At 41.0% G+C, this 27,681-nt stretch overlaps 2 protein-coding genes across 2 annotated transcripts in view; one reads left to right on the forward strand and one right to left on the reverse strand.

Annotated features, from left to right (window-relative positions):
- ARF1 (ADP ribosylation factor 1) overlaps window positions 1-27,681 on the forward strand; it is a 442,994-nt gene that overhangs the window by 112,206 nt on the left and 303,107 nt on the right. The window lies entirely within an intron of this gene.
- Window positions 16,322-27,681, reverse strand: part of LOC132540281 (uncharacterized) — a 30,543-nt gene continuing 19,183 nt past the window's right edge. Inside the window, exon 7 of the mRNA XM_060197070.1 lies at window positions 16,322-16,399. Coding sequence (XP_060053053.1) covers window positions 16,322-16,399 — 78 coding nt within the window. The remainder of the gene's footprint in view (window positions 16,400-27,681) is intronic.

Below are 27,681 nucleotides of genomic sequence, written 5' to 3' on the forward strand. Positions count from 1 at the left end.
TCCACATTGAGAGCAAGATCCTAGGAAAGGCCCACAGAGGGTCCAAGATGCTCTTCCTGATGAAGATGACCAGTGATGATGGAGAGAGGGGTCTGTAAAAAGTCTAGGTCCCATCCCATCTATATGGGAATCCCAGGATAATGAGGAGGGCCCCAGATGATGGGGAAGCCAGGTAATGACCAAGAGAGCTATTGTTGGATTAAGCTGGTCTCTTGACCTTATGCAGCTTTTGTAGTCCTTATTCTGTCTGACAAGGTTAGCCTTAGAATGAGTGAAGGAAGTGAAATAGGAAGTAGGTGAGGTGGGTATCTAGGTCTAAGTGGAAAATATTTGATTAAGTACTTGATGGTGCCTTTTTTAAAATTTAGGTCTTTCTACTTGCTTGCTGCATTTATTGAGTCCCTGTAGACTACTCTGCACTCTTACTTTAAGGTATATATTTTTCCATAACTTCTGGGTGCATGTGCACATGTGCCTTATCTCATGGGCCCTGGTGTATATCTAGGTTCTAAATCTTTGGTAGGAAGTGCGCCACCTGGCGTGGAATTAAGTGTCCTATGAGCTAAGATGAATGGAGCTAAAGGGTCGGCATTCCAGACCAGGCAGCTCTAGACCTGTCCTAAATGACAAAAGATAATTCTTGTTATAAACAAGTTAATTTGGAAGTTTGGCTGACTTTGAAATTTACTGTAGAAATTGGTAGAAATTGTACTCATGGGTAAAATTTACTGTACCATACAAGACCTTACCATGATTTGAGTCATTTAACCCTATTTACAAATAACTATACCTTCTATACTGACAAGACGAGTTGTTTCTGGTCTCCCTGGTCTAAGATTATAGGTGATTTAATATTTCAAAGAAAATGTCATTATTATAAATTTATTAATAATTTAATCCTACTGTTGAAATTCAATCAGGTTACCATTTTGAAACCTTCAGTGCTTATATTGAAGGAATATAATATACTCAGAACTGGCGTCTATGCAACAAAACATTTGAAACATTCGATTTAATTTTCCTTTCTATATTGGTTAGTGATTTGTAAGACTATAAGTAAATAAGATTGTATATTAACACCATTTCCACCACCATAGGTCTGTGTCCCTACACCTGCCACCCTTTAATGAAGTTGAAAATCCACGCTTACCCTTCCCTCAGAGTTTTTTACTTTGGTGCGATACTCCAAACTCAGTGTCACAGCTACTTTGTACAGTATATTTGTGGGAATGAGAAAATGTCCCCTCCAGCAGACCTGTTGATGTGAAGTCATCATTCCTACAGGGCAGTATCACTGGCCTAGGACACCTGTCTGAGGAGCAGAGAGCAGGTTGCTTGAGAAACCCCGTGGGACACAGTGCTCATCCAGGTGCACTGGCAGAGGACAGACTGGGCACCTCCATTCAGACAGCACCAAGCATGGGGATGTGCTACGTTCTTCTCAGCACATTGTCTTTGACCTGGGACTTGCAGCATCCTGTGTTCTATGAACTCCAACCTTCAGTCTCCTCATATTTGTGTTATAATTGAGCTGTTCATGCCACATACTCAGCAGTGGGAGACCCACTGCTTTGACACTGAACCAAACAGTAATCCATTGTCATAAAGACACTAATTAATGAAGCCTTGTGCAAAAACAAGTTGGCTGTAAAAATAAGCATTTCCTATAGGTTATTTTATTTTGTGTTGGAGCTGAAGGTTCAGATAAATGAAGCTATAACTTCTCGTGCAATGCTGTTGTCAGCCACAAACACCTGTGTGAAATATTTTCTTCATGTATGCTCTATGGTATGGGTGCTTTTACTAAAACAAACAAAAAGATAGATTCCCAAAGCTCCATGAACCCAGATAAATGCAAATTGTCAAAGTTACAAGAATCCATATAATAGGGGCCAGGTGGTGGTGCACCTGGTTGAGTGCACGTGTTTCAAGCCTACCCCCTTGATCAGCGGAGTTCCTAGGTCCAGAAGGCTTCTTCGTCCCACATCCGGGCGCCAGATGCCCCGACCAGTGGGGCGGTGATCAGGGGCTAGGAACCTAATGACCTGGAATGACAGGAACAAGAGACATGAAGAATGAGAGCAAGACAGGTTTCTGATCAAGCTCTGAAAGTTTTATTTTACAGCCGCATTTTAAGCACACACCATGAGGAAGTTCTGCTAAGGTAGTGCGGGGAGGAGGTGGGTGAGCAACTTTCCAAACAGTTAGATGGTAATCGCAGTTCCAATGATCGGAATGTCTGTTCACCGGTTATGTGAGAGACTTAGCTAAGGTTTTGGCTCCTGGCATGTCCTCCCTTTTTACAATTTAAGTGAGGCAGAAATTGAGGGTAAAAGCTAGGAATCTTATCAAGAGATAAGTGGGCATTAACCAGAGGGGAGAAGTATTGACCTGATTTCTCCCGCGGGGTAAATATAGAACTGATCTTCCCACATCTTACACGGCTCTTGGTGTCTTTTTGGGGAGAGAGTGAGAGCCACTATTTCTAAGGTGAGGAAAACTCAGGGCAAAGAGCTCTGCTGACCGACACCTACCTCCATGCAAATCAGGTTTGCTTCACAGAGGACTCAGAGGCGGATTATAGGGTCCTCCCCCTGCAGTGCTTTGCCTTGCACCCCTTACCAGTGCCCACACCACGCCAAGGCTGTCGTGCATAAGTCTGAGTTTTATGCAGCTCCTAAAAGAGGTCTGTCACCCTCAGGTTCATCCAAGCCTCTGTCAACCAAATCAAGTCTGTGGTAATATATTTGTAAGGGTTTCGATGCCAAGGAGTCAATTTGTTGTTTTGTAAAGCCAATAATCTTATTAAAAATAAAGGGTCCCACGGTAATCATTAACAAAATACTAATCAGGGGTCCCATAAGGGGCATCAAAATGTCTTAGCGCGCCACCAGCAAGTCTAAGGGAAGCAGTCAGTGGATGTGATGTCCAGGGGAAGAAACACAGCACGTCTGGTCTGGTCAGTGCCAACTGATGAAATTTTTCTTCTTCATAGAGGGTCAGCTGTGGAACAAGCAAAACTAGGAGGCAAGGACCAGATAGAGAAGAATTGACATGAAAATATAGGGTGGTGTTGTACCAAAACACAGAGGAGGTGCATATACATTAGAAGTCAAGGTGAGGTTCCTTGAACATGAGGAATATTTTGAGAAAAGTGAGCAGTCAATAAACATGCAAAGATGAAGTCAGCAGTGGTAGGTCAGCAGAAAGAGAAGACTTGGATAGGCTGGTGCAGTTAGCTGGAGTATATACTGCCATGGCATCCTTTGTTGTAAGGACTTGCCAACAGGGACTCTGTGGATTTTGCAAGAGCAATGTCATCCACCATAATAAAAGGAAAACAAACATGGACATACATTGTTGAAAAAGAGAAAAACGGAATATGTCTCTGTGACTGGAAAAGTGGGTGGCTTTGTCAATGAGATACAATAAATGGACAATTCGAATTTTTGTAAATATAAAAAAGGTTTAGTATAGTTACTTCATTGACACTTTAGCCAACTGAATACTGGGGGGTGCATTCCCCTTTTTTTAATTGAGCTTTTAATGTTCTAAAGGAAACAAAAATACATGGGTTGGATGTCTACTGAAGCAAAACAGAGCATATGGCTCCTAAGGTTTTTGAGCTTCTTCTTGTTTGAGCTGTAGCCCACATAAATTTAGAAAAAATACCAACTGAGAAAAAAAAATGTTTTTGTTTACTACATGGGTAGGTGAATTACATCAATCTGCCAGAGAGCATTGGCTTTTATCAATGGAGATTAATCTTAAAAGTCTGAATAGCAGTATCTTAATTAAACAATACAGGAGCCAGTAAAGTGCTCTCACTATGGCAGGTCAAGCATTACAATTTTAAGAGGTTTGTAAAAAAATGAGAAAAATTTTAGGATATGAGTGACTTTAGGAGTCATCACACACCCATAAATAAAAAATTTTAAATGTTTAGTTTTAAATCTTACCATATGATCAGTCAGTTCTTCATGTGCAGATGTACCTATAATTATTTACTTAAGGAGAGAACTTGTACCAACTTAATTGATGAGCTAATGGCTAGAATTGGCTTGAGTTCTTTCATATGATTTTAGAAGGCTCTTAATTAAAATATACCAATATGTTATAGAAAGTTAATACCTAATGTGTTGACATGAAAAAATGTTTATTATTTTTTAGCATTATTTTAAACTGATTAGACAGTTTAAGCACACTATTATAACTTTAGTTTACTAAGATCTTTACTCATCACAAGGCTATCATGAGTAAGCGTAGATATAAAACTCTTAATAGATTTTGCTCCTTAGAACCCTAATATGGCAACTTAAAAGGCTAAAATAAAACCTCATAGTTTAAATGTTCAAAATAATAATTTTGTTAAATCAGGATTTGCCAAAAAAAATCTTCTATCAGACCAAAAACACCATTTGTCAAGAATAAATCTCTGACAGCGTCTTAAAACAAACCAGATAATTTTTAAAAGCAGAAAGATATAAAGAGGAAAACCAGAGCAAAATCCTCTGGCATGTAAATAATTAACATAACCATTGTGTTATCTTTTACTAACCCAAGCCAGTCTTAAACAATTTTAAGTAAAATGTTAAACTTTGTTTGTTAGGATCTTTGTTTATCACAAAGCTATCACAGCCTTAGGGCAGCTATGAACAAGGGTTGGTACACAACTTAATTGATCTTTCACTTTGATTTGGATAGGTAACTTAAAAAGCTAAGATAAACCTTATAGCTGAAATGTTAAAATAAATTTTTACTGTTAACATTTCCTTTAGATGACCATTTTACATTAAATAATTTTGTTGAATCACATCTGTTGAATAAAAATTTTTAATCAGGCCAGGAATATCATGTTTAACCCTTTTTTTCTTCGCAAGGCCACTGCTCTACACTGACTGGGTTATTAGAAAGCCAGTTCAAGCATGGAATTAACAAATTAACAAACAGTGGCAGTTGGTATTGGGGTGCTGGTAATATTTACAATTCTCACAAGAGTGAGAGAGACTGTAGAGGCATTTTACCATGCCTAGATATCTCAGAAAATCTTTTAACTAATGAATTGATGCTGATATTAGCTATCAGAAGGACAAAACTGTCCTATATTTTACTTTGGTAAAGGTGTGCCAACTCTATGAGTCGGGATCTTTAAAACCACATTTAGCTTAACTAAATATTATTTAAAACTTAAAACAAACTTTAGTTACTTAGGGGTTAACACACATTAATGAAAACAAGGTTAGCAGACAGACTTAAAACAGACATTTTTGGTGAAAAAAATTTTCCCTTTGAAAAGTGGCTTTTGGATTTTTAACTCACAGCCTCCCAGGAGGGGTGTTTGTGGCTAAGAATGATTAACTGAAGTTTTTGCCAATCTGTGGAGCAGGAGCTCTGTGCCGTGATTGGCTGCGCGGACGGAACAGGCGGGCTTAGTTTACCATGCGCGGAGAAAAATCTTTGAAAGTTCTTTTTCTAGGCTAAGGTACATTTTACAGTTTTAAAGAAACAATTCATTAAATTTTTATCAAAAGTGTGTACTGGTTCTCTGATTAATAGCTTTTAAGTTAAAGAGAACGTCTTGTTTGATTGATTTCATTCTTTCTCTAAATAGCTTGCTAGCCAGATAAGATCTCACTCATAATTGATTTAACACTTTATGAGAGCTCTGGGTGAAGCCAGAGGGAAAAACCTGGATCTTTTTGGCTGACTGGTTTTAAGATAATGCCAAATCAAGATCCCACAGTTCTTTAACTAATTTTAAATGCTCTCATTTTTCTTCTACTAATTTTCTAAGGGAAGCTGTTTTTTGTGCTAGTTGAGTTTTAGCCTTGGTGGTCTAATCAGTATTATTGGCCAAGTCAAGGACCAGAGCACAAAACAGAGGGGCGGTGGTGTAGGGAGGCAGTCTGGACAAGGAAGAGCATAGGGGTTAGGGTTAGCCAGTTTGAGCCTGGCTACGAGTAACAGGGAAAGCCAAAACCGGTTTTGATTTGGATGGTTTAGTTTTAGTTTTAGGGATTGGGTTTAGGTTTTTTGGTGAGGCTAAAAATGTAAGTTCTTCTGTAACTGCAGCTATTTCTTTCATTAATTGAAGCTGCTCTTTTTGGTCAGCAAGGACCTTGCGGAGGGTGGAAATTCCTGTAAGGGCTCCTGAGCATGCCCGCCTGACGGAAGGATTGTCAAGGAGAGGGTCAGGCTGGAGAGCGGGGGCATGAATGTAGGGAGGGGGATTAAAGGGAGGAGGACACCAATCAGGATTGTGGTATTTGACAGCCTCTTTTTCTAGCAAAGCCTCATCCTCCGCGGGAAGTGCTTCAGGAGAGGGGGGTTTTTGTAAAACTGGATAGAGGCGGGGGAACGAATGCTGGGTTTTATCCTCATGTGAATTAGCAATAGGAGGGTCAATGGAGGGAACTTTAATGGGTGAGGTGGGACCTGTAGGGAGGGGGACAGGGCTTTTACTTTCATCGGGTGCTGGGAGGCTTTTATTTTGACTGGGTACTGGGGGATCAAGATCAATAATCACAGAAGGGCATGGGGATGGGGTCTTTGTCCTGGACGGCGGACGAGAAAGTTGCTGGAGGACCTTTTCACCCTCTGTAATAAGGTTTTTAATATCAGGGTGATTTTTATAGTTTTTTTAAGATATCATTAATTAAATTCCAGTAGCAAAAGGCAGAAACAGGTACACATTCAGGACCAAAAGACTGATAGTAATCATTAAGACAGTCACCAATTCTCCTCCAATGTTTCTCATCTATAGTGCCTTCCTGGGGGGACCAGGGGAAAATATTTCCAATATAGTCTAAACACTTCTTTAATTCTTTCTTTTTAACCCTAGTTCCTTGTGTCTTGAGTGACCCCTTGAGTCCTTTAATGAATAAATCTTGTTTGCTAAATTCATGTCCCATGGTTTTACTTACCTCAGCCGCTGTGACACTCCTCCAGATGCGACTCACGGTCAGGTAGTTACGTGGCGATCTATGCGAGTCTTTGCATTACCCCTTCGGCCGTGGTGACTCAGTGAATTCGGGTAGGCATACCCCCTCAATCAGCGGAGTTCCTAGGTCCAGAAGGCTTCTTTGCCCCATGTCCGGGCGCCAGATGCCCTGACCAGTGGGGTGGTGAACAGGGGCTAGGAACCCAAGGACCTGGAATGACAGGGACAAGAGACACGAAGAACGAGAGCAAGACAGGTTTCTGATCAAGCTCTGAAAATTTTATTTTACAGCCGCATTTTAAGCACACACCATGAGGAAGTTCTGCTAAGGTAGTGGGGGGAGGGAGGTGGGTGAGCAACTTTCCAAACAGTTAGATGGTAATCGCAGTTCCAATGATCAGAATGTCTGTTCACCGGTTATGTGAGAGACTTAGCTAAGGTTTTGGGCTCCTGGCAGGTTCCAGCCCTCAGTCCCCACCTGCAACAGGAAAGCTTTATGAATGGTGAAGCAGGGCTGCAGGTGTCTCTCTGTTTCTCCCTCTCTACCATCCCCCTTCCCTCTAGATTTCTGACATTCTATACCCAGTAAATAAATAGACAGAAAATAAATAAAAATATTTATCAAAAGATCCATAAGATGTTCAGCTAAGCCTACAAGAAAACATAAAAAAATCTCCGGGCCTGAACTAACTCCAGAGCGTGATTTAGAAGAATAATCAGACTAAAACTCAGTTCCTACTGGCTGAACACAGTGGCCTGAAGTCTGTGTCACTCACTCACTCTCCTCTCAGGGTGCCTCCTTAAACAGGAAAGAAACTGACAGAAGAATAAACATTGTGACATTTCCCACATGTGTGTGAGTTGGACTATAAAGAGTGAGGCACACAAGGAAATATTCTAATGAAAAAGGATCAGAAAATATTGCATTCCATAAATAACATACTGATAACATGTTTAAGCTATTTAAGGAAGACTGGAAAAAATAGGAAATCAAAGTAATAAGGGAAATAGTACACTTGAAAAGTATTTTTAAAGTAAGTCCAAAGTCATTAACGTAATTAAGCCTAACCCAGCAAAAATAAAGATGAAAAATAAATATATTAACAATGCTTTGGTAAATAGTACATGAGACTGAGCTGAAGGATGATAGATAGGCTTGACTATTAAGCTGTATTTCAAGATCAAACACATAACAGAGATAAATAGTATTGACTTTATAAAGCTAGCTTTGAATCCATGGATTTCCTTACTTATACAAATCAGCCTGTTCAATAAGGACTTTATGATAGGGATGGTGGACAGACCCAATCAGAACTGTCCAGCCTGCCCCACCCAATGGCTCATCCAATAAAGGTAGTTCATCACCCAGGGATGGGGCAAAATTACAGTTGTTAATCCCAACTGATTTAACTGAACCAATGGTTTTGCCTTTCAGAATTTGACTGGGAATAAGTTGTGGGCTAGGTAGTGGTGCAGCCAAAGCATGCACTGGGTTACAATGAACAAGAACCTGGATTTGAGTCCCCCTGTCCTCACCCGCAAGGGGGAAACTGCACTAGAGGTGAAGCTGTGCTGCAGGTATGTGTCTCCCTCATTCTCTTCCTTCCCTTTCCTTTCAATCTATCTGTGTGTATAAGTACATTTATTTATCTTAAAAGATAGCAAGAATTATTTGAATTAGTTGGATTATGGTGATTTAAGAGTACAGGTTTCAAGCTTCAAATCGATGAGACCACTCCTTTTTTTTTAAATTCATATACTCATTTCAGTTGCTGATTTGATATTTGGTATATGACCTTCATATAAGTCTTGTGGCTCTGAACACTGAATGGATGGACCGTGAGAGGAGGAGGGTAAGCCCCTCAGTGCATTGGTCCATGCAGACATACAGTGATGCTGAGCATTCAAAAAGCTCCAAAGGATGTCATTTACATGTGTTGGTTTTCAGGTAGGGAAAATAATATAATGATTCTGCAAAAGGCGTTCGTGCCTGCGGCTCTGAGGTCCCAGATCCAACCCTCTGTACCACTATATGGCAGAGTTAAGCAATGCTCTGATAACAATAGTAATGTAATAATAAATAAAGGGTAGAGAGCATTATGGCTATGCAGAGAGTCTCTTATTTATGCCTGAGGCTCCAAAGTCCCAGGTTCAGTCCCCTAAGCCACCAAGAACCAAGGCTGAATAGTGTTCTGGTAAAATATGTAAATAAATAAATGTATGTATGTTTTGGTTATTTTTTTAAATTTACTTTTAGAGAATTTATTCACTTTAATGACAGAGAAATACAGAAAGAAAGATACAAAGCAGGAGAAAGACCAGAGCAATTCTCAATTCTGGCTGATGATGGATCCTGTGAGAATGTCACACATCAGAAAAGGTAACAGCAGCAAATGCTGGAGAGGTTGTGGGGTCAAAGGAACCCTCCTGCATTGCTGGTGGGAATGTCAGTTGGTCCAGTCTCTGTGGAGAACAGTCTGGAAAATTCTCAGAAGGCAAGAAATGGACCTACCCTATAATCCTGCCATTCCTCTCCTGGGGATATATCCTAAGGAACCCAACACACCCATCCAAAAAGATCTGTGTACATGTATGTTCTTGGCAGCACAATTTGTAATAGCCAAAACCTGGAAGCAACCCAGGTGTCTAACAACAGATGAGTGGCTGAGCAAGTTGTGGTATATATATATACATATATATATATATATATATATATATATATATATATATATATATATATATACAATGGGATACTACTCAGCTATAAAAAATGGTGACTTCACTGTTTCCAGCCGATCTTGGATGGACCTTGAAAAATTCATGTTAAGTAGAATAAGTCAGAAACAGAAGGATGAATATGGGATGATCTCACTCTCAGGCAGAAGTTGAAAAACAAGATCAGAAAAGAAAACACAGGTAGAACCTGAACTGGAATTGGCGTATTGCACCAAAGTAAAAGACTCTGGGGTGGGTGGGTCGGAGAATACAGGTCCATGAAGGATGACAGAGGACCTAGTGGGGGTTGTATTGTTATATGGAAAACTGGGAAATATTATGCATGTACAAACTAATGTATTTACTGTAAAATGTAAAACATTAATTCCCCAATAAAGAAATTTAAAAAAGAGAGAAGGAAAATAGTGAATACCTAGCACCTCACTTAAGCATTGGCGCCCTCCCAAGAACCTGTTGCTATTAGCAGAAGACTGCCCCCACCCTCTCTAAAACAAGAGAAGAAACCAGAGACAGGCCTGGTGCAAATCCCTACACCTACTTCAAGCATGTGAAAGACCCAAGATCATAGAACAAGCACCAGCACCTTTAGCTGTGCACAAATGATAAGTGTTTGTGTTGGCTATTCTCCACCACTCTCTACCCTTCTACAAGAGGAAAAGGAGCACTGCCTTTATGCAGAGATAGCATAATGGTTATTCAAAAATATTTTTTTATGCCTGAGATACCAAAGATTCGTGGTTTGGTCCTTAGCACCATCATTGAGCGAGAACTGAGAAATGCATTTGGAAAAAAAAAAACCAACTTATATGAGTTGGCAGGTTACTTAAACAGAAGAACACACACCTTACCATGCATGAGGTCCTGTGTTTGAGTCCCCAGGCTACCAAATGGAAACACTTGTAAGGTGTGTGTGGAGGGGAGGGTTCTTCATAAGGGTGGAATAGTAGTGTAGTGTATTTCTTTCTCTGTTTCTTTTTCTCCTTATCTCTTTCTCTCTCTCTCTCTCTCTCCTCTTTCTCTCTCTCCCTCTCCCCTTACCCTACCCCTTTCTCTATTTTTCTCCCCTCCACCTACTCCCCTCTTTAAAAAATGTAGGAGTTTTGGGGTGTCTCTCTCCTCAGGCAGGGTGGCCTCCAGGGGAAAGGTAACGGGCTGGTTCTTTCTCACTCACGACAGGGGTGACACGAAGTCAAATACACCAGGGGACTCTTAGCATGCCTAGAATCTGAGTCCTAGAATCTCAGAATCCTAGAGTCCATTTATTAGCAAAGTGGACATGAGTTAAATAGAAAAGCAATGAAGTTAATTATTGTTGAAATATGACAGAAATTATAGGTTTCTTAACAGTCAGTATGCCCCTAAGGTAGGGGGTTGGTATGACAGGAATTGATGAGATACAAGACAGTTATTCTCCATAACACAAGCAACTTAATTATCCAAAGGTATTTGAGAGAAGCATAGGGGTTAAACCCGTAGGGTGAGACAGAGAGAAGATGAATATCAAAAGGCCATATAGTTTGGAATTTCTCTTGTCTGGGGTCTGAGGTGTGTGATGAAGTGTGTTCTTCTGTGATCAGAAGGTGACTTTGAATAAGTGAATCTGTGGCCATGTGGCCTGTGGTTAATGGAGGGAAGTACTGGAGTTACTGTGGGCCTGAGAGTCAAGAAGGAAAGAACCAAGTCTGAGTTTCCCCCCTTATGCTCACCTTGGTTGAGAGAGACTTACCAAGAGGTTATCTTCTCAGACCTCCATCCAAAGATGGGGGTGGTTCTCCCTAAGCTCTATCAGGCTTACACATGTTCCCAATATAGGAGAATGTGGACCAGGGTGGTCACTCGGAGATATCATATATAAAGCTCAGAACTTTTTTTTTCTGTCATCACCTGTGCTTCCACACTTCAGCCTCAATTTCTTAAATAAAATAAAGAGAAATAGAGGGAAAGACACAACAACAAACCTTCCTTCAACAGTGTGGTGGCCAGGCTTCAACTTGGCTGACATCCATGGAAAATCAGATGCACTCTCTGGGTGAACCATTTTGCCAGTAGTGCACACCTCAGACATTTTTTTCATGTCTATGAATAAAGATGAAAGACATTTGGGTTGGTGATGGGAGTGTCATGCAGACACCTATCATGGGGAGATGAACTATATTCATGAATCAACAACTGTCCTATAAACCATTCAGTTCCCAATAAAATGTTGTGGGGGGACAATAATGCATTCTCCCTATTCAATTTTACTTCTGATTTAACTATTGGAATTAAATTATTCACTGAAATTAAAGTCATAGTTTTTTGCTTTGCCCATATTTTTCTTACAAACACATGCATTTTAGAACTTGCCATCCGTGAACATAGAGTGCAGATAACTTTTTTCTTTTCGTTTTTAGTGAAAAACAGGGGTATAATTCCACACTGTTGCCACCACCAGAGTTCTGTAACCCCCCTTCCCCTCCATTTGGAAACTGTATTAGTTGTCCCAAGTTGACAGGTATGACTTGGGTATTCAGTAATTGTCTACCTATACTTATATACTGATCTTTTTTACCCCTTTGGCCCTTTAATCCTTTCTAAATCACACCTACTACTTCCAAGTGTCCTTTATTTCCTTCCCCCTTATTACTCTGGGTGTTAATGGGGTTGGAAAAACTGACTCTTAAGACATTCAGTTACAGCTCTGATAACAGAGTCAGAAGTTCAGAGTCAACATCAATTTAAACATCAGAACTCCAGAGAAATCTACTCAAAGACCAGTGTTTATCAGTCCATTTAATTCAAGAATGAATTTTAGTAATATACTGGGGTAGATAAGTAAGCAAAGACTGTCTTCATAGAGTAAACAACTCAGACACATCTCCTGAGGATTATAAAATAGACGTAGAGAAGATTCGTCTTGTGATCAAGTGATACTGTTGACTTTACATGAAATGCAAACATCGGGGGCAAAGCATGGGAAGTCCAGGGGGTGCTGCTCCAAGTCTCACTACTTTTATTACAGCAAATATGCAGATGGGAAAGAAAACAGAGCAGCAAAATCTAAGACTGACATTTTCCAATCATGGTTTCAGAAGCCTACTTACTTCTGATACTCAGCTCAAGGACAGTAGTAACATTCAAATCACATCATCTGGTTGATAAGTGGTTTCTATATACTGTCACTGACACTGAACCCCCAAAAAAAAAAAAAAGCTTCCACACAGAACCCACCACCTTGCTCTGTCTCAAGGTCAACATCACCATCCATCATCTGCTTCATTCTTCTCCATTCTCAAGTGCAATACGTACCTCTTAGGCTCAAAAGATCTCTTTAATATAGAAGAGGTACACACTTATTATTTTTTTCCCTGTCTTCACCAAGGCTCTAGCAGTCCAGGTCAATTTTTTTCAGATAGAGACACAGAGAAAGAGAAAAACACTGCAGTACTGAAACCTCGGCGCAGGGCGCAGGCTGGAAGCTGGTTCATGTGCACGGCAGAGCAGGCACACTAGCCAGGTGAGCATCTAGCCAGCCCCAGTCATCGTATTTTCTAATTGTTAATGTACTGGAATAATGTCTCACCCATCTGGTTCATGTGCTTGACAGAATTTGGAGAATGATCAGCAAACCCAACCTGTCCTGGAACAGGAAAGGTCCAGAATAGAATGTCTGCTCTTCTTTTTCACCTAATTCTAGCAAATCATGGGTGGCACTTGAGGTCCTTAGAAGGGATCTGCTCCTGCTACTATTAGCTATTTTCAGAATCAAAATAGTTAAGAATTGAAAGGTGACACAGATCACAAATGGGGTTTATTAATAATTTTTAAAAAATGAAGACTCTAGAGGAGGAAAGAAGGGCAACATAGTGAATATGGATGCTTTCAGTTCACAGTATGAACAGTCAATTCTGAATGCTGGAAAGGAGTCACCATCACGTCTCATGACAGTTAAAGGCATTTTATTTGGCACTGTATATATATATATATATATATATATATATATATATATATATATATGTATATATTTACTCATTAAACCAAGGTTGGATAGATGACTAGTCTTAAAAACTAGGCCAAAGGCATGGGGGTGAGTTTCCATTGCCCCAGAGCTAATCTGTGCAAGAACCAGAATTCAGATTCAAATGCTCTGAGGTCAAAACCCGACGTGGTACCACGACACTTGCTGCAGAGACAATCAGCGAGTTTAAAATTCTATCTTTCCAGAAGTTCATGCATGTTCTCTGATCTCCAGAAAATAGTTTAGTGGATGGTCTCAGTTACTCTTTCAACAAATAATGTACATGCAGAGTTATATGCAATATTGTTCTTTATTTAAACATTAGATTAATTACAAGCCACCTGTTAGATGGGCTATTCTTGATCAAACAGCCTTCTGAGCCTCCACATGGGAGGGTTTTGCAAATATCTGACCCTCATACTCTGTAAGAAGCTCTGGATGGAAGGCCAGAGTCACTTCTTTAAATGGAGTCTGTGGATATGCCTTGAGTTGCCAGGAAAGCAGAGACAGCTCAGGGGATGTTTTGGCTGTGAGGATATACAAAGCATCTTTAAAACTAGACTTATGACAGATAGCATTCCATCCACACAAACTTAAATACTCCCCACTATGGGTACTGACTTAAATTCACAAAAAGCATTTCTCGTCCCTTCTGTGCAAAATACATGAAGCAGAAGGCAGGGAGGCTCCCCAGGATGCTCCAGTGGACAGCCCTGTGGGAAGCTGAGAGCCTCTCTGGTGTGGAGTCTCCATCCAAGGAAGATCTGGGCTGCAAACAATCTAGAGCAGACAGCATCTCACCCCCATGGCAGGACCCCTTCCTCACTGGGAGCAGAGACACCAGTCCTCTGAGCAGCTCCAATAAGCTCTCTGAGTGTGGCTGGGCCCTGAGTGGAGAGCAATGGAGACCAGTCACAGACTGAGTGTCAGTGAGCACTGTGTCTTTCATGGAGCACTACCTGGCAGAGAACAAACACTCTACAGGCAATGCTTCCAGAAAGAGTTCACTGGGAGCAGAACAGATGGAAGCTGAGAGGAAGCCCCCAGGAGCACCTGGAGCTCTGGCCGTATAAACAGCACAAGGCACCAGGAAGACTCACTGCTGTCCAGGGATAGAACATCCCAAACATGTCGGGGACATGGCAAATGGGCCAAGAACAAAAGGGAGCTCTCAACCAGTCGAGGTCCACAAGCCGAGGACAGGAAGTTTTGCTAACACTGACAGAAATCTTCCACTGGAGCTCACCAGCTCACCATCAACCCTGCAGCAACGGCAGGTGCAATGACAGCATCATTTCAACAGATTCAGAGGAATATTCTGGCGTTTCTGGAAAACCAGTATTCTCACTTCTCACCCTCCACCCTCCCCAAGAGAGGACTCCTGGATGTCAGATTCTGAAAACTGCAAGACAAGCATGTTTCTAATTGGTGGTGTATGGGAGTACCCGCTTCTTACTATTTCAAGTCCATGAATTCATCAGAGGTCTGTGCTTCTAGAGAGAAGAAATCTGTGGAGAAAGTGATGGCTTAAGAGCTGTCTCTGCATTCTCTGTTTTGATTCTGGCTACAACCTGAAAGGAGAAGATATGAGTTATATGAGTAACAACACGCAGATCATCTCAGAAATGCCAGCTGGCAGGAGACCTGAGTGGCTAGGATTTTATATGATATAAACTGAACCTCACTGTGTCATGGCTGTGCAATCTTGAGTGTAACAGATGTGTCTCTTGTCTGATTGGGTTTGTCTATGACATAGTAAAACAATAGTCAGATTCCACAGGAACATCTGAGAGCTTCTGATGATGGGACAGATTCTGAGAGCTCAGCTCAGTGCATCTGGCAGACAGGAAGAGCTTTTCAAAGCTGCTGCTTACGGTTGTTAAAGAATATATCCTGGGGATGGGGGGTAGTGTGCCCAGTTGAGCAAACACTTTACCTCCTGCAAAGATCCAGGTTCAAGGCCCCTATCTGCACCAGCAGCAGGGAAGCTTCACTAGTGGTGAAGCAGTGTTGGAGGTGTCTCTCTCCCTCTCTCAATCTCCCTCTTTCTTATTAAGCCTATATCACCTGATACCTGTTGAATAAGTGAACAAACATGTTACCACACTATCATCCCTTGTGTGAAGTTGTGGGCTCCTCTGACTCTTAAGATGCTGTAACTCATGCAACAAGCACATTGGGGAATAACAGTGAACAGTTGACAAAACAAGTAGGAAGTTAATCCAGGAATCTTAAAAAGTTACATAAATTTGACAGAAAGTTACAGAAATTTGACAGAAAGTTACAGAAATTTGACATTTCAGAAGTTCTCTGACAAGAACACTGAAAACAAATCCAAACTATTTTGTGGACTCATGTGCAGAAACATGAGAGCAGAGTTCAGGTGGGTATGGAAAAAAAATCACCATCCAGATGAAAATACTGGTGGTGGGAAAGGTGTAGAACCCTATCCCTTTTATCTCATAGTTCTGTATATCAGTATGAAATCAATATTAAAGTATCAAACCAAAATTATTCAGGATATCCCCTGAGACACCAAGGCAGCACCTTGGCCAACTCTGCCCTGTGTCTCAGCATGAGTGTTTCCATCACTGGGTTGACCTCCTCTTCTGGAAGAGGGGTGCTCTGCTCTTGTTCCTGGTATTCCCTCAGGGCCATCTTGGTCCCTCCTCCTCCTCCTCATCATCTTCTGTTTCTTCTATGATCAGGTGATCTGCACTGTCAACCTATAAAATGAGGGCAAAAGTCAAAATATAGCATATCACAGTCATTTACATTTTAATAAAATTTTAAAAAGAAACATGCTGTAGACATTAAATCTTTCTGGTGGAAGCACTACCATTTTTTGCAACTCTTCTTTCTAAGAAATGCATGCTCACTTTCTTCATCTTGATTTCAATGCGCAGATATCACATGGCACAGTATTTGCTTTACCTTAATATCTTTAGTCTTTTAAAATGAATTTTGGTTTAAAATTTTAATATTAATGTAAAAAACTATGAGATAATAAGGCTATAATTCCACACTTTTCCCACCACCAGACATCTGTGTCCCATTCCCTTCACTGGAATCTGCATTAGTTCTCCCAAGACCACAAATATGGATTGATTATCATTTCTTTTTTTTCTGCTCTTTTCCCTGTGTTTTATTTTTTTATTTCTTTACTGGGGAATTAATGTTTTACATTCCACAGTAAATACAATAGTTTGTACATGCATAACATTTCCCAGTTTTCCATATAACAATACAGTTCCCACTAGGTCCTCTATCATCCTTCTTGGACCTATGTTCTCCCCCCTACCCACCCTAGAGCCTTTTACTTTGGTGCAATACACCAACTCCAGTTCAGGTTCTACTTGTGTTTTCTCTCCTGATCTTGTTTTCAACTTCTGCCTGAAAGTGAGATCATCCCATATTCATCCTTCTGGTTCTGACTTATTTCACTTAACATGATTTTTTTTCAAGTTCCAGGATTATCATTTCTATAACTATCTAGCTATATATATATATATATATATATATATATATATATATATATATGGTTATAAATATATATAACCATTTATATATAACCATATATAATGGTTATATATATATAACCATTTTTCTATGGTTCTGCCTTCTCCTATCTAGGCAGCACATACTGCTACTGAGAGTTCTTCCTTTTTTTTTTTCTTAAAATAAGTTTTATTTTAAAAGATTGAGATCCTTATTGTTGAGGGAATCCCCAAAAAAATAATAATAAATGATGAGAATGAGCAAGAGAGGAGACTGAGGGTTGGAGCTGAAATAACGTGCAGCCACAGAGGCCTGTCAGCCCACACTAAATAAGACTCTCGGGGAAGACACTGCATGTTCCAGCCTTCAGTGCTGCTGGACTGGAGGTGCCCATGCTGCCCTCCATCAGTGCACCTGGACAAACAGGTATCTCACTGAGGGGTCTTGATTTCTCCTCCCCAGAAACCTAGACACCTGGATCAGTGTAAATCCCCTGGAAGGAAAGTCCCCTTCACCTGAGCAGATGCTATTCCCCTAAGTCCTCACCCACATACAGTAGTTATGGCCTTTATATAGTAGTTATACTCTTATGACCAGAGAGCTGTCAAGGAGGCTGCCACAGGTTGTCACTGACTGCCTACTTTTTATTGATTTCACTGGTTTACAATGTTATACAATTAATTTTTAGAACATATTCTTTCTTTTATATAGAGACAGAAGTTGAAAGGGAAAGGAAGGGAAGTGGGGAAAGAGAGACACCTGCAGCAATGCTTCAACACTCATGAAGCTTCCTTCCTGTATGGGGGCCAGGGCTTAAGCCTAGGTCCTTGTGCACTGTGAAGTGTGTGCTCAACCAGGTGCATCCCACCCAGCCTCTTATTATAAGATTTTAAAAGTTTATTTTCACACACATGTGTATACAACTAACCATATATACCACCAGTTCCACGACACCACAGAGAGTATCTTGAATCAAGACACAGATGAGGCCAGTTTCCCTGGTGTTGTATTCATTATTGGAAGACTTGTGACTTGTTCACAAGTACTGAGATCACACAAGTTGACCCAGGAAAGATGATCCTACCGAGAGATGAGTTTGGACCCAGGTGCTCCTCCCTTATTGTTAGGCAGTGAGGTGACAGTAGGCCCCCACCTTCCTAGCAGTCCCCCAGCTGGGGCTCTTCTGCTGCTACAGGTGACATGACAGGCACTGGCTTTGAGGGGGGTGAGCTGAGGACACCCCATTCCTATATCCTATATTCCTGTATCACCCCATTCCTTGTGGTCTCACCTCTCTCACACAAGGTCTCCTTCCTGAGGACTCAGCTGAATGTCTGCTTCTCAGTTTCACTCTCAGCAAGGACTGAAGACTGATGGGTGGTGGGAGGGATGAGGCAGGAATCAGAAGGGAGATGTTCACTTTAACTCAGAGCTTCCCACTTGTCTTAATGAATCTTAAGCTACCTTTGGGTGATGGTTCAGATTAAAGATGAAGTTAGTTAGTCAGGTGAATGTACTCAGGCAGAGTTGTGCAATTTACACATTTGCTTTTGTGAATTCCATTTGAATTCTATGTATTTTATTTTCATTGCTTAAGTGAAATGCAACTCAATTGATGCATTTTGGGTGAGACTTTATCATTTATGTATATGAAAAATGTTTTTGTTAGTTTCATATAAGACAGAAGCAGATTCATATGTGAGAAAGAGGGAGAGAGAGAGATGGACCCAGGATTATTATGGGGTGCAGAAGGTGGAAGGTTTGGCTTCTATAATTGCTTCTCCACTGGACATGGGTGTTGGCAGGTCAGTCCTTAATCCCAGCCTGTCTCTGATCATTCCATAGTGGGGCAGGGCTCTGGAGAGGTGTTACAGGGCTATGGAGAGGTGGGGTTCCAAGACATACTAGTGAGGTTGTCTGCCCAGAGAAGTCAGGTTGGTGTCATGGTGGCATTTGTACCTTTGTCACTGAACAAAGCAGAACAAATTGTTTAATAATCAGGAATGTAAAGGTGAGACTATAGCAGATGAGATTTGGGGTCTCCATTTTGGAAAAATCTAGTAGGTCTATTTTAGGTATATTCCATGGCTTTATTGAATTTTGCCTGAGCCTGACAGCTAACATACAAGTGGAGCTAAAGGAATTGTCTGGGGAGATGGTGTCAGAGTTGGAAATAGGACTAGAAGGCTGGATCAAGATAGAGAGTATCTCCCAAATATGGGGAAAGTATATAAGTACCATTAACTAATCTCCTTCAAACTGACCTGGGGCCCATGTCTATTCATAGTCAGCGCAGGAGCCTGTGCAACCTCTGCATCCCTATAGGCCTGAGCTCACATTCCAGGAGGCACTCATTTGGGATCCATCTTCCTTGACTCGAAGAGTATATTGACCCAGCCTCCCTTTGGAGTGTGGGGCAATCCCTACCATGTTGTTCCACATTGAGGAAAGGTCCTGTAGAGGCCTACAAGAGGGTCCACTATGCTGTCCCTGATGGAGATGATCAGTGACAGTGGAACGAGGGAACTGTTAAAAGATCTCAGACCATCATATCTATGTGGGAATCCCAGGATTCCCTGACTAGGGCCCCACATGATGGGATGGCCTGTTAAGGGACCAAAGGGGCCATCACTGGAGTGTGCCAGTCTTTTGACCTTATTTTATCTGACAAGGTTAGCCCTAGAGTGATTAAGGGAAGTGAAATAGGAAGTAGGTGAGTAGGGTAACTAGGTCTAAGTGGAAAATATTTGATTAAGTACTTTTTGGTGTCGTTTTTTGTTTGTTTGTTTGTTTGTTTTGGTGTTTTTCTACTTGCTTACTCCACTTACTGAGTCATTGTAGACTATTGTGCACTTTCACTTTAAGGTCTGTGTTTTCCCCTAATTTGCAGATATTTATGCACATGTGCCCTATCTCATGAGCCCTGGTCTATGTCTAGGTTCTGTGGCTTTGTTAGGAAGTTTGCCACCCAAAATGGACCTAAAGATTCCTATGAGGTAGGAAAGGTCTCACCAGGGTAATAGAGCTGAAGGGCTGACATCCCATGCCTAGCATCTCTGGACACTGTCTGAGTGGTTGAGTTCAGCAGACGCAGTATTAAATGGTCTGGATCAAGAGAAGCATGAAGGAAAATGAGCAAAGCCCACAAGGTTCTAGGACCGAGAGAAACATGGGTTTTCTAGGGAATGAAGAAGATTCCTTGCTGTCTTTGAGTTTAACAAGGCAATAGGTAACTACTGTTACAACCAAGTTATTTGGGAACTTGGTTTACTTTGAAAATCCATGGTTAAGATTTACTGTACCATACCAGGCCTCACCATGATTTATGTCCTTTAACACCTTTAATGCCATTTACATATAACTGTATCATATATACTGACAAGACCAGTTGTTTCTGGTGTCCAATGTCTAAGATTATAGGTGACTGAATATTTCCAGAAAATATTTTAATAAATGTGATAAAAAATTTTTATTTATAAAATGGAAATATTGACAAGACTACAGGATAAGGGTACATTTCCACACAATGCTCACCCCCAGAGCTCCATATTCAGTCCCCTCCCTTGATAGCTTCCCTATTCTTTATCCCTCTGGGAGCACAAACCCAGGATCTTTGTGGGGTGCAAAAGGTGGAAGGTCTGGCTTCTGTAGTTGTTTCTCCACTGAACTTTTTAAAAAGTTTTGTCTGTCCTCAAAGCTTATCAAGGATTCTGCAGAACTGGGTCAGGTTTTCCTGCAACTGCATGAGACCTAATAATAGCCACCAGCCAAGGAAGTGTTTCTGGACATCGTTATGGGAATTCATTCAGAATCTGAGTTTTCCATTCACCAGAATCCTGCATAGGAGCCAAGTCCAGCACAGTGGGTAGCCCCAGCAAATGTGCTGCCCACTGGACTAGGGGGTTGACATATGTGTCTTCTTTGTGTTTCACCTCTTTCCCTGGGGGATTTCTCCAGGGAGCAAATCTGAGGAGATCCATGCTTATCCAGAGAGTGCAAACACAGACCAAAGAGTCATTCACCAAATATTTTTCTGCTACAATAGCTCAGTTCTCAGGGACAGAAAGGATTCTCTCTCTTGTGTATTTTTGTGTTTTGTTTTCACCTTCAGTTTTTAGAAGTTTTTCTCTACCTGCAGATGTCCTTTCAGTTATTCACAGTGCACTAAATTTGCTCTGTAATTTTTTCTCACGTTACTCACAGATGATAGTTTGGACAGAGAACTAAGGAAGACTTAATTTACACTAAGGAAGACTTGGGGATAATTCACATAAAAAAATCACCAGCCTTAAAAACAAAAGGATGGGGAAAAAAAAGGATGATGTATGGAGCCAGGCACAGCAGTAGCATGCCTGGTTAAGTGCACATATTATTACATTGCACAAGGATCTATGTTCAAGCCCCTGCTCCCTACCTGCAGAGGGAAAGCTACACAAGTGTTGAAGTATGACTGCAGGTGTCTGTCTCTCTCCCTTTCTCTACCTTCCTCTCCCCTCTCAATTACTCTTTGTATATAATAAATAAATATTTTTTAAGTAAGATTATATTGTTTATCTCACTGATAGTTTTTTAATTTCTTTATTGGGGAATTAATGTTTTACATTCAACAGTAAATACAATAGTTTGTACATGCATAACATTTCCCAGTTTTCCATATAACAATACAACCCCCACTAGATCCTCTGTCATCCTTCTTGGATCTGTATTTTCCCCACCCACCCACCCCAGAGCCTTTTACTTTGGTGCAATATGCCATTTTTAAAAGATTTTATTTATTTATTCATGAGAAATGATAGGAGAGAGATAAAGAACCAGACATCACACTGGTACATGTACTGATGGGGATTGAACTTGGGACCTCATGCTTGAGAGTCCAAAGCCTTATCCACTGTGCCACCTCCCGGACCACTCACTGGTAGTTTATAATGAATGTGATGTTTATTAAATAAAGTTTAATTAAATATAATATCTAACTCTGCATGTACCTTATTTCTTGAAAAAGTAACTGAAAGCATTTACTAAACTGTATTTTCTGGAGGTCAGAGAACATTCATGAAATTCTGCAAAGATGGGAGTCTAAACTCCCTGATTGTCTCTGTTTGCAGCAAGTGTCCTAGTACTGAGTTGGGTTTTGACATCTGAGTATGTGAATTCTGGTTCTTGCACAGATTAGTTTGGGGACAATGGGAAATCACCCTCATTCCTTTGGCTGAGTTTTAAAAACTAGTCATCCATCTACATGGGCTTTAATGAATATTCAATGTGCATATCTATGTCACCATCGCTAACATGAATTAAACAATGCTAGGTAAAGTGCCTGGAACTTCCACTAGACATCATGATGATTTCCTTCCAGCATTCCAAATGGACTAGTCATACTGGGAACTGACAGCATCTAGATTCACTATGTTGTCCGTCTGTTGGGTCAAGAACAGAATTAGCAAACGGCTATTTTTATCATGAGAAATAGCACTCTATTGCAACAGTTTCTATTTTGATATTATCACAAGATACTTAGAATAAAAGCTCTGCTGTAAAAAATCTTTGCAGTGGTCTGGGAGGTGGCACAGTGGATAAGGCATTGGACTCTCAAGCATGAAGTCCTGAGCTCAACACCCGGCAGCACATGTACTAGAATGATGTCTTTTTTTTCTCTCTCTCTCTCTCGTCATTTCTCATGAATAAATAAATTTAAAAAGTCTTTGCAGACTTAATGGATAACTGTGGGAAAAGTGTAAGGCAACCCCCAATGTGGTTCACAATATTGCCTTAATTTACATTTTTTCAAGGAGAATGTAAATGTTGCTTGATTTTCTACAGAGACATTTTTGTCTGGACCTTTACTGATCCAAGACAGTTTGCTTTTGCTGACCTTACCCCCCTTATCACTGTCAAGCACATGAACCAGATGGATGAAACATTATTCCAGTGCACTGACAATTAGAAAATACCGGGGGTCGGGTGGTAGCGCAGTGGGTTAAGCGCACATGGCGCAAAGCGCAAGGACCGGCATAAGGATCCCGGTTAGAGCCCCCGGCTCCCCACCTGCAGGGGAGTCACTTCACAGGCGGTGAAGCAGGTCTGCAGGTGTCTATCTTTCTCTCCCCCTCTGTCTTCCCCTCCTCTCTCCATTTCTCTCTGTCCTATCCAACAACGAATGACATCAACAACAGCAATAATAACCACAACAAGGCTACAACAACAAAGGCAACAAAAGGGAGGGGGGGAGAAAGAAAATACCATGACTGGGGCTGGCCAGATGCTCACCCGGATAGTATGCCTGCTTGGCTGTGCACACAAACCAGATTCCAGCCTGGGCCCTGCTGTACTGGAGAAGGCTTCAGTGCTGTGGTGTCTTTTTTTTTTAATATTTATTTATTCCCTTTTGTTGTCCTTGTTTTATTGTTGTAAGTTATTGTTGTTGTTGGATAGGATAGAGAGAAATGGAGATAGGAGGGGGAGACAGAGAGGGGGAAAGAAAGACAGACAGACCTGCTTCATTGCTTGTGAAGCAACTCCCCTACAGGTGGGGAGCCAGGGGCTGGAACCAGGATCCTTCTGCCAGTCCTTGTGCTTTGTGCCACATGCACTTAACTGAGCTACCGCCCGACTCCCTGTGCTGTGGTGTCTTTCCCTTACTCTCTGTCTCTATCAGAAAAAAAAAAAACTGACCTGTAGTGGTGGAACCTTGATGAAAACAGAAAAAAAAAATTAAGGGACCACCACATCTATATTAAGGTAAGTGTTGAACTTGAGAGATGGAATAAAAGAAAGAAAAAAAAAAAAAAGAAAGAGAAAAGAAATAGTGGAAAACATCAAACACTCAAGAAAAAGAAATAAGACATTTTGGATAACATCAGCTCTGGCTATTGGTGGTGCCAGGGTTTGGACCTGGGGCAGCTCATATGCAAGTCCTATGCCCTCCTGCTACACTATCTCCCCAGCCTCATTTGCTTCATCTGTTAATTAATGCCACACAGTAGTTCCATGAAATACCTGACAGTGCTGCCACTTAATACACCATGTGTGTTAGTGTGATTTTTTTCAGGGTTCACCAGGCTCAGTAGTGAATGTCCCTTAATAACCACACATTGGGCTGGGGAGATAGCATAATGCTTTACAAAAGACTTTTGTGCTTGAGGCTCTGAGGTTCAGGTTCAATATCCAGCACCATCATCAGCCAGAACTGAGCATTGCTCTGGTCTTTCTCCTGCTTTATATCTTTCTTTCTGTATTTCTCTGTCATTAAAGTGAATAAATTCTCTAAAAGTAAATTTAAAAAAATAACCAAAACATACATACATTTATTTATTTACATATTTTACCAGAACACTGTTCAGCCTTGGTTCTTGGTGGCTTAGGGGATTGAACCTGGGACTCTGGAGCCTCAGGCATAAATAAGAGACTCTCTGCATAACCATAATGCTGTCTACCCTTTATTTATTATTACATTACTATTCTTATCAGAGCATTGCTTAACTCTGCCATATAGTGGTACAGAGGGTTGGATCTGGGACCTCAGAGCCGCAGGCACGAACGCCTTTTGCAGAATCATTATATTATTTTCCCTACCTGAAAACCAACACATGTAAATGACGTCCTTTGGAGCTTTTCGAATGCCCAGCATCACTGTATCTCTGCATGGACCAATGCACAGAGGGGCTTACCCTCCTCCTCTCACGGTCCATCCATTCAGTGTTCAGAGCCACAAGACTTATATGAAGGTCATATACCAAATATCAAATCAGCAACTGAAATGAATATTCCTGCATACTTCCCGGAATCTGTACACTTCTGGTGAACTTAGATTGTAACCAACCCACTTGTGTCTTTCCATTTTGTACCCACGCACGCACCTTTGAGTCTGTACACTTCTGGCGGACTGTGATTATAACCAACCAGCTTGCGCCTTTGATTCAGTACATCTGATAGCCAATTAGCCTGTGCCCTTTTCAAGCCCACTCTATAATCAACCAGCTCCCGGCTAAACCCAGTTTATAAAAAGGATAAAAGCTGTAGGCCAGAGCAGAACAGGCAGTCAGGTGTGGCACGTATCCACTGGGATCTGCTGGGGAGAAATTAACTTTCCTGCCCTGGATGCGGCCTCAGTCTAGTTCTTGAATACTCTAGACTTGTAACACTCCAGAATTGTAACACTCTACAGCTGTAACACTTCAGAGCTGCACCCCACATTTTTCATGGTATCTGTTACAACTCTGAACGGTTATGAGTTCCTTTCATAGCACCTTTCAGGAGTCCCATTTCTGTTCACAGTGTCATAATGCAATCCCGTCACAGTGTAGTCTGGCACCTGGCGCCTGCTGTCTTGGCTGCTTAGAGGTTGACCAGGTGCCTAATTCAAGTGGGAAAGGGAAACAACACAGAGGAGACAGATGAGAACTGTTAAGAGCTTGACTTTGTGGCACAAAGGCCTTTATGATTTCTCTTTATCCGCCTTCCACATGATGAGCGTTGTTGGATCAACTTTCTAATTTTTACTTACCCCATTATCCTCTTAATATGAATTTAAAAATAAGGAGTGGTCTCATCGATTTGAAGCTTGAAACCTGTACTCTTAAATCACCATAATCCAACTAATTCAAATAATTCTTGCTATCTTTTAAGATAAATAAATGTACTTATACACACAGATAGATTGAAAGGAAAGGGAAGGAAGAGAATGAGGGAGACACATACCTGCAGCACAGCTTCACCTCTAGTGCAGTTTCCCCCTTGCGGGTGAGGACAGGGGGACTCAAATCCAGGTTCTTGTTCATTGTAACCCAGTGCATGCTTTGGCTGCACCACTACCTAGCCCACAACTTATTCCCAGTCAAATTCTGAAAGGCAAAACCATTGGTTCAGTTAAATCAGTTGGGATTAACAACTGTAATTTTGCCCCATCCCTGGGTGATGAACTTCCTTTATTGAATGAGCCATTGGGTGGGGCAGGCTGGACAGTTCTGATTGGGTCTGTCCACCATCCCTATCATAAAGTCCTTATTGAACAGGCTGATTTGTATAAGTAAGGAAATCCATGGATTCAAAGCTAGCTTTATAAAGTCAATACTATTTATCTCTGTTATGTGTTTGATCTTGAAATACAACTTAATAGTCAAGCCTATCTATCATCCTTCAGCTCATTCTCATGTACTATTTACCAAAGCATTGTTAATATATTTATTTTTCATCTTTATTTTTGCTGGGTTAGGCTTAATTACGTTAACGACTTTGGACTTACTTTAAAAATACTTTTCAAGTGTACTATTTCCCTTATTACTTTGATTTCCTATTTTTTCCAGTCTTCCTTAAATAGCTAAAACATGTTATCAGTATGTTATTTATGGGATGCAATACTTTCTGATCCTTTTTAATTAGAATATTTTCCTTGTGTGCCTCACTCTTTATAGTTGTCACACACATGTGGGAAATGTCACATGTTTATTCTTCTGTCAGTTTCTTTCTTGTTTAAGGAGGCACCCTGAGAGGAGAGTGAGTGAGTGACACAGACTTCAGGCCACTGTGTTAAGCCAATAGGAACTGAGTTTTAGTCTGATTATTCTTCTAAATCATGCTCTGGAGTTAGTTCAGGTCCAGAGATTTTGTTATGTTTTCTTGTAGGCTTTGCTGAACGTCTTATGGATCTTTTGATAAATATTTTTATTTATTTTCTGTCTATTTATTTACTGGGTATAGAATGTCAGAAATCTAGAAGGAAGGGGGAGATAGAGAGGGAGAAACAGAGAGACACCTGCAGCCCTGCTTCACCATTCATAAAGCTTTTCCCGTTGCAGGTGGGGACTGAGGGCTGGAACCCAGGTTCTTGTGCATTGGAACACGTGCACTCAACCAGGTGCACCACCACCTGGCCCCTATTATATGGATTCTTGTAACTTTGACAATTTGTATTTATCTGGGTTCATGGAGCTTTGGGAATCTATCTTGTTTGTAAAAGCACTCATACCCATAGAGTGTATGAATAAAATATTTCACACAGGTGTTTGTGGCTGACAACAGCATTGCACGAGAAGTTATAGCTTCATTTATCTGAACCTTCAGCTCCAACACAAAATAAAATAACCTATAGGAAATGCTTATTTTTACAGTCAACTAGTTTTTGCACAAGGCTTCATTAGTTAGGGTCTTATATGACAATGGATTACTGTTTGGTTCAGTGTCAAAGCAGTGGGTCTCCCACTGCTGAGTATGTGGCATGAACAACTCAATTAGAACACAAATATGAGGAGACTGAAGGTTGGAGTTCATAGAACACAGGATGCTGCAAGCCCCAGGTCAAAGACAATGTGCTGAGAAGAACGTAGCATGTCCCCATGCTTGGTGCTGTCTGAATGGAGGTGCCCAGTCTGTCCTCTGCCAGTGCACCTGGATGAGCACTGTGTCCCACGGGGTTTCTCAAGCAACCTGCCCTCTTCTCCTCAGACAGGTATCCTATCCAGTGATACTGCCCTGTAGGAATGATGACTTCACATCAACAGGTCTGCTGGAGGGG

The sequence above is a fragment of the Erinaceus europaeus genome, chromosome 9, assembly GCF_950295315.1.
Source record: "Erinaceus europaeus chromosome 9, mEriEur2.1, whole genome shotgun sequence".
NCBI lineage: Eukaryota > Metazoa > Chordata > Mammalia > Eulipotyphla > Erinaceidae > Erinaceus > Erinaceus europaeus.